Source organism: Aspergillus foveolatus, assembly GCF_047715535.1.
Source record: "Aspergillus foveolatus strain CBS 279.81 unplaced genomic scaffold BDW70scaffold_10, whole genome shotgun sequence".
In the NCBI taxonomy this organism is placed as follows: Eukaryota; Fungi; Ascomycota; class Eurotiomycetes; order Eurotiales; family Aspergillaceae; genus Aspergillus; species Aspergillus foveolatus.
The window spans coordinates 188,235-195,934 of NW_027396074.1; the positions used below are offsets into that span (position 1 = coordinate 188,235).

At 50.6% G+C, this 7,700-nt stretch overlaps 3 protein-coding genes across 3 annotated transcripts; 2 read left to right on the forward strand and 1 right to left on the reverse strand.

Moving 5' to 3' along the window:
* Positions 1-60: 60 nt before the first annotated feature.
* Positions 61-707, reverse strand: BDW70DRAFT_157634 (uncharacterized protein; the record flags this gene model as incomplete). The annotated part of the gene is made up of 2 exons (XM_073740389.1): positions 61-95; positions 149-707. The coding sequence occupies 2 exons, from the start codon at positions 705-707 to the stop codon at positions 61-63; spliced, it is 594 nt and encodes a 197-aa protein (XP_073598430.1).
* Positions 708-3,836: 3,129 nt separating this feature from the next.
* Positions 3,837-5,249, forward strand: BDW70DRAFT_157635 (aldo/keto reductase; the record flags this gene model as incomplete). The annotated part of the gene is made up of 5 exons (XM_073740390.1): positions 3,837-3,961; positions 4,039-4,125; positions 4,181-4,261; positions 4,328-4,898; positions 4,959-5,249. The coding sequence occupies 5 exons, from the start codon at positions 3,837-3,839 to the stop codon at positions 5,247-5,249; spliced, it is 1,155 nt and encodes a 384-aa protein (XP_073598431.1).
* Positions 5,250-6,056: 807 nt separating this feature from the next.
* Positions 6,057-7,325, forward strand: BDW70DRAFT_165712 (NADP-dependent oxidoreductase domain-containing protein; the record flags this gene model as incomplete). Its single annotated transcript, XM_073741811.1, has 1 exon — positions 6,057-7,325. One exon carries the CDS (start codon positions 6,057-6,059, stop codon positions 7,212-7,214), a length of 1,158 nt encoding a protein of 385 aa, XP_073598432.1. The 3' UTR covers positions 7,215-7,325.
* Positions 7,326-7,700: the final 375 nt, after the last annotated feature.

Below are 7,700 nucleotides of genomic sequence, written 5' to 3' on the forward strand. Positions count from 1 at the left end.
TGCTGCTCTAGCCTCTGGATTTCATTTGTATGTTGCTGCTCCAGCCGCTTAATCTTATCTTCAAGCTGATGACGGATGTCGTTTAGATCGAAAGCCTCCCTTGTCAGCGTTTTGCACCTGTCTTCGAGCTCTGAGAGACTTCTGTCACGGTTTTCTCTTTCCTCTGCAATTGAATCATTGGTCCTCTCAAGCTGCTGCTTTATTTCCTTCAGCTGCTCCCGGACTTCGTTGTTCTCGTTCTCTAACCTCGCCAGGGGACCCATGACGGAATTCCATATTTCCTCCTTCGCAGCATACTCCTTTGCAGCGTCTGAAAGTTGCGCGGCTGTCTCAGCGAGTTGATCTTCTAACTTGGCACTCTCGATTTCTGTCTCAGAAAGCTGTTTCTCGAGATTTTTCACCTTCTCAGTGAGCCGCTCCCCTTCAGTGATTTTTGCCTCAAGTTTCTCCCTATGTTCAGCTAGTTTCTGCTTCCATATTTGCTCTATCCTGCCGGTATATTCTTCCAGGAGTGAGGGAATTGTCGGAGCGAAATCGTCGCCGTAACCAGGCAGCCGGATAGACTCCTGCACAAATACATCGGTCTCACCCGTAATTATGATTCGGGGATGCGTCTCCTCTGGCGAGTTTGACGGAGAGGAGAAGCTGGAGGTTTGATTCGGCGTCGAAAACTGAGACAACATCGGAGTAGACGGAACAGATGACATTTTACTGATATTGATCTTGGGCGTGGGGGGTTTGTTAAATGTGTAAGAGAATAGTCGTTGCGCTTACGGAAGACTTTGTCACATCAAGCTCGACTCCTTTTGCCATTGCTTTATATGCCGTGGTCCTGGGTTGAGGCTGTCTCTTGACCATCACGCATTTTGACCGTTATGCAGCCTCGTCAACTCACGCCTCGCCTGACTTTCATGAATTAGTGAACAAGCCATATTGCAGGAAGTTATATAGCATATTCGCGCTCCTATTGAAAGCCTTCTTATAATATGACACCGGGATTAAAGGGTAGGAATAGATCAATGGATGCGCGTGGCATCTTTGCTTTTGCTGCCTCAATGAGACGGCCGTCTGGGTGGTTGATGTAGCACGGACGAGGCTGCAAAGACAGGGTTGATGTACGGAGTACATATCTTGGATATGTAAAGAAAGATGGATGGAGCCTTGCTGCACGTTCTCCGGTAGATCCCTCTATGCAAGCACCGGACAATGATGGACAGCCTCGATCCAGAGGCGATGATTAGATCCGCCCAGTCGAGAAGAAGCATAGCGGCGCAATAAAGCTGGTCAGATCCAACCACCCGCACCGTGCAGGCCTGCATGATATCTCAATTGGTGGCTCTCGATCGCTTTGACGCCACCAGCTCCTCAGATGACTCGCTACTGGACCTTCTGTAAAGCGGGGCTTGCCAGTTGGCGACAGACAGCTGTCCTTGCATCATGTCAATCAGAAGACATGCGTTAATGAATTCTCCCTTGATGCGAACAGATTATGGTTGCCCCGGATCTTCCATCGGCGAACTCCTCAGCCTCTTCAAGTCTAAAGACCAGCACAGGGCGTGGCATCCATCAATAACGACGGTTCCTGATCGCTCCATCAGGGCATACCGAACCAACCGCGAATCAACAGCGTAAAGGTGATGGCATTCTTTAAATCAAGAGAAGCAGAAGAAGCAGAAGTTGCTATGTAAGCATCACTTTGATGCCCCACCGTATGGCCTATTATGGTTTACGTTTACTGCGTATTTGTTATTTCTGAAGTCCTTAGGGAGCCTCAGATATGGAATATTCTTCCATGCCAGACCTTCCATGCCAGAACATGTCTGACACTATCAGTTTCCTCATTCCCCTGTCAAGTACATATGGAGACCTAGCCTCGCGCCGCGCCGGCCATATTCCGCGTCTCTCCACAATCAATCCTGCGTGTCTGCGGGGAAAAGCAGGGGTTCAAGAACCCATGCAGCACAACGAAGCCCAGAGAGGAGCCTTAGAGATGTACACCAGGCAAGTTAGACAGCACTTTCGCTGCATATCATTTTGTGCATGCTTTATTTGACGGAAGAGTCTCAGGAGTTACATTTTGTCTGATTAGACTACGGCCCATGTATACCACGAAGCACATATACGCTGACGTAGTCGAGAGAAAGACAAGGATTGACCGCGGTGGAAATTCCGTCCGGACGGCTGGTGAGAATGAAGGGAGGAATAAGCTAAGAATGATTGACGTCTTCTGGGGCTTACTTTGCCTACAGCTCGAGCTGAATGACTTTTCAAGTCGAAGAAAGAGCACCTTGACCATCTCCGTCCCGTATACTCATGCAAGCCGGTTCTCGAGAGCAGATGACCCAACGTCGAAGCGTTGTCGGACGTCCCTGTTCATGGATCAGGTCCATATCCCCGGCACCCTCCTTTTGATAATGAACATGTAGCGGTTTTGCTGATCCCCATATGTCTCACCGCGACTAGCATCTGCTCGTTCGGCACTTAGACCATATTTGGCAATCTCAACATGCCACCAATGCCTTGCCTTCATCTGGCGTGCGAAACTCGGCCACAACGCGGATCAGTATAGACTTAAAACCCGTAGCCAGGTGAAAGATTCATTGTTGGTGATTGAAAAATATCAAGCCGCTTCTTGACAGAAAATCGTGACTTGGGCCAGGTTAGAAGAAGATGCACTGTGCAATGGTCGTGCATACAGAACCCATTGTGCCGGAGACTGTCCCTACTACCGTCCCTACTACGTTCCTGCTACCGAGAACGCATTACTGATGCTTTAAGAATGCTGATAATCAAGAGATCATACTATAAATACATCATTTCCCAGCGCGGCCTATCTCGCCCGTTCCCCACGCGTAATACGACCGGAACACGGCGTCGACCATGAGCAGCGCGGCGACAATGCACTGCTCTCTTGCCGGTTCAGAGTTCGAACCAGGCTTTTAGGCAGTGTCTTGGGAGGCAGTGGCGTTGAATATTCTGGCACGCGCAAATTGCAGATACCATGGGGAGAAGGCCTCTTGTTATTGATAAGGACGGGGCCATGGGGCTCAAAGCGCGCCATCCCTCGGGAGGGCTACGAGGCATTTATAGTCTTTAGGAAGCAGCCTGATACAGATATCGCGCTTGCGGATGGGGTAAGGTGTGTATGGGGTCTTTGTAACCGCGCTCGCGGTTTAGGGGACGGCGGTCCCCGTTGCTCCAGGAGAGGGTTGAGTCTGATACATGTGTGGAAAAGGGCATGTCGCAACAATGAATAGCTGTATCTGCTGAGCTATTTAATGGGGCAATGGCCGTGGAGTCTGGCTAGAGCGTATGCATTTTGTGTATAGACTGTGCTAGACTGTCTCCATTATAGTAAGTACAGTTACATCATGATGACTTCCAGATCGCAGGCCACTTATGTCCGTAGGGATAAACTCCGATCCCAACTCCGATCCTTGTATCCACAGTAAGCAGTTTAGTGCAATTGACGAATGGCTTTACAATGGCCGTCACCCCCACATGGTCTGCCACTGACGATCGCTCCCTTGGCGAGTCCCTCGGTACAGGCATTGTTCAACATTCCTCAGTGGCCGGAGCTACAGTGGGCCCTCTACCCCTCCGTCACCAAGGTGATGGAGATCGGTCATCAACTTGCGGTGGTTTCGGGCTCTCATCATCATACTATACTCTTAGCGGTGCTCTGTGGTGTACCGTACCTCGGTGGCCATCGTCCGTCCGGGCCCAGGCCCGTTCGTCATTATAAAAACGAGAATGCCTCCCGTAGAGTAATAAGGATTGATTATCGTCAATTGTGCTTAGCCAGACATCTACTATATCACACTTTTGTCCTCAAAATGTCCATGTTCCCTCCAGCTCCGAAACCGCCAACCCTCCTTGGCTACCACCGAGTACTCTCCCCCTCGGCTGGCGTCAAGGTGTCCCCGCTGTGTCTGGGGGCCATGAACTTTGGTGATGCCTGGTATCCCGCCCTCTATTCATCGAGCAGTTTATTACTGGCGAAAATGAATGCAAGAAGCTTACTGTATTGAATTACAGGAAAGAATACATGGGTGAATGTAACAAGGAGCAGACTTTTGCTCTCCTTGACGCCTTTTACGAAGCTGGCGGGAACTTTATCGACACGTACGTTCTATCCCTGTCTCAAAGAAACACCTGGATCAAACTAACCGGTGAGTAGTGCAAACAACTACCAGCAAGAAGAAAGTGAGAAGTGGATCGGCGAGTGGCTGAAGAAGCGCGGTAACCGTGATCAGATGGTGTACGTCCAACACCCTTTTCTCCCAATCGTCTCCCTGATGCCTCTATCTTACTGATTTTTGTCTAGCATTGCAACAAAATATACCACCGGGTACCGCACCTCCCACCGAGCGACCGAGCCTCTTCAATCCAACTTCGTTGGCAACAGCTTCAAATCCATGCGCGTTTCCGTCGACGACTCCCTCCGCAAGCTCCAAACAGACTACATCGACATCCTCTACCTGCACTGGTGGGACTTCACAACGAGCGTGGAAGAAGTCATGCACGGGCTCAACAGCCTGGTGACTGCCGGAAAAGTGCTCTACCTCGGTGTGAGTGATACACCCGCGTGGGTCGTCGTCAAAGCGAACGACTATGCCCGCGCGCACGGCCTCAAGCCCTTCTCGGTCTACCAGGGGAAGTGGAATGCAGCATACCGTGATATGGAGAGGGAAATTGTCCCCATGTGCCGCGATCAGGGGATGGGGATTGCGCCGTGGGCGCCGCTTGGTGGCGGCAAGTTCAAGAGCGCAGAGGCCCGGAAGGCTGCGAGCAGTGGTGGGAGTAACCGCGGGGCGGAGATGAGCGAGAGCGATATCAGGATCTCGGACGCGCTGGAAAAGGTTGCGGAGAGGAAGAAGACCACTTTGCATGCTATCGTGAGCCTCCCTTGCCAGTACCCCTATCTGTATTCGATCACTGACCAGTGCCCATGCCAGGCCCTCGCATATGTCATGCACAAAACGCCCAACGTCTTCCCTATCGTTGGGCAGCGCAAGATCGAGCACTTGAAGGCCAACATCGAGGCGTTGAGCATTTCACTTTCCGACGCGGACATGGATGAGATTGACGGCGCCACAGAGTTTGATGTTGGATTCCCGATGAGTTTCATCTTCAGAGAGTTCACAGGCAGGAATACTGCTGCAGATGTCTGGCTTACGAAGGCTTCTGCGCTTATTGATGCGCCACCGCAGCCAGGGCCTGTAAAGCACCGCGAGGCTGAAAAATAGGCGAGAGTGAACTATCTCTGTGTTGAGTTTGCTTGCCGAGAGGCTTCAAGTAGAATATCTAGATATATTGTAGTTGCTGGAAATAAGTATTATTGGTGACTGACTTCTAGCAATGCTACTTTATTTAACAATATTACTCGGCGTCGAGGTATAAATATATCAACACATTCCAGTTTATGTTGCTGGCTTCCGGTACCAGCCACGTAGAAAATAAGTAGCGATGTCATTTCTGTCTGAGAGAATGCTCTCACCCTCCTGTGCTTTTATCTTGATTATACCCCTTTGAGCCATTGGCTTCCACAGTATCTATATACTTCCTACAGATTTCACGCCTGGCTAAGGTACTGCTAACCACAAAATCCTAAGATCTGCAGATACAACCTATAAAAAGCACCTAGACTGCAGTCGCAGGAACATCCGAGCCAGTGTATCCCAGATAAGAGCATCCAGTTCTTGGCAGGTTTCACCTGTCGGCCTACCGAGAGCCTATCCAAGCTCCCTCCCCACCATGGAACCTTGGAAGATGGGTCCGCTAGCAACATTAGAGCGTCAGCTTCATGCATCTCGGAGTATCTGGGGCTTTATATCCGCTGATCGCTAACAGAAGGTTTCATCGGTAGCAATTCGACTGCCCGGAAGTGCTCAGTATTCCCGACTCTGCTATGGATATCATACGATAGCAGACTGGCTATATAGACCCTCGACCGTGGTCTCAGCAATCATTTATCCTAGGATCACCGATAGCCCTTCCCATACAATAGCATTAAGGCTGTTTGAAAGAAAAAATAATAAAACTAAAACAAAAAAATGTCTTTCACTCTCCACCCACCCCCCGACTCCCTCCTCGCGCGGCACCGCCAGCTGGCGCCTACTGCCGCCATTCGCGTTTCCCCCCTTTGCCTGGGCGCCATGACTTTCGGCACCGCGAATAGTGAGAGGTACGGGCACTGCTCAAAAGACGACGCTTTCGGCGTGCTCGACGCATTCTACAGCAAAGGCGGGAACTTCATCGATACGGCCAACGTCTACCGACAAGGCCAGTCGGAGGAATGGCTTGGCGAGTGGATGGAAGCCCGTCAGAACCGGGACGAGATCGTGCTGGCGACGAAATACTCGTCACCTTGGCAGACGCAGCACTCTGGCAAATTGCAGTCAAACTATGGCGGGAACAATGTCAAGTCGATGAAGTTGGCGCTAGAGGCGTCATTGAAGCGGTTGAGGACGAACTATGTCGACCTCTATTACGTTCACTGGTGGGATTATTCGACGAGTATACCAGAGCTCATGCACGCGCTGAATGATCTTGTCAGTTCGGGCAAGGTTCTGTATCTGGGCATCTCGGATACCCCGGCCTGGGTTGTCTCCAAGGCGAACGAGTACGCGAGGCAGAAGGGACTGCGGCAATTCGTGGTGTACCAGGGGATGTGGAATGCGACGATGCGCGACTTTGAGCGCGATATCATCCCCATGTGCCGAGAGGAAGGGATGGGTCTTTGCCCCTATGGGGTCCTTAACCAAGGCCGCTTCCAGACAGAAGAGGGTTTCCGAGAGCGCGAAAAACACAACGAGGGGCGGAATTTCATTGCGACCTCGCAGCGTGACAAAGACGTCTCCCGGGTCCTTGAGAAGATCGCGAAGAGGAAAAAAATTGACCTTCTTCATGTCGCCTTAGGGTATGTCATGGACAAGGCGCCGTATGTGTTTCCCATTGTCGGTGCCAGGAAAGTGTCGCATATTGAGGGCAGCATTGCGGGAATTGGCGTCACGCTGGCCGAGGAGGAGATTGCAGAAATTGAGTCTGTGTACGAGTTCGACTTTGGATTTCCTCATTCTTTCCTCAGTGGGACCTTGTTTGATCAGTCCAAGTCGAGGGGCGCAGACCAGCCGGGCGATTGCTGGATGATAAAGCAACTGGGCAACTTTGACTGGGTTGAGAAACCGAAGGCGATCCGGCCAAAGCAGTAAACGACTCTATGGGCAGAGTACGAAGCTTGTGAGAGTTTTCTTCATTGCTGAGGCCTGGCATAAACGTGCATCATTCATCCCGTGCAAAGCTTCAGAGGCCGTGCAGGTAGCGATTAGGTTCTGAGTCTATGACCAACTGTGTATTTTAGAAGATACATCTATACGAACAGATAGTACTAGAAGAACTCGCTGAAGAGCTAAATTACAATGATTTGCAGGTCCAGGGCGTCTAGCGACTAAATGGTCGTTGATAGGAGGTTGTTTTATACTTCACTCACATTATTCGCTTCTCCATGCTGGAGTTTCATATACGCGAACCTCTTCTCTTTTTTCAAATCTGTTCAGGTATTACCATTGCATCACAGATAGGTGCTACTTCATTCCATCTCATGATTCTAATTTCCATCCCTCGCAAAAATGAAGCCCGTCACCTGTTCACCCTACAGCGAGTTGGCCCAGTCACCATCGCACGAGCCTACACAAGGA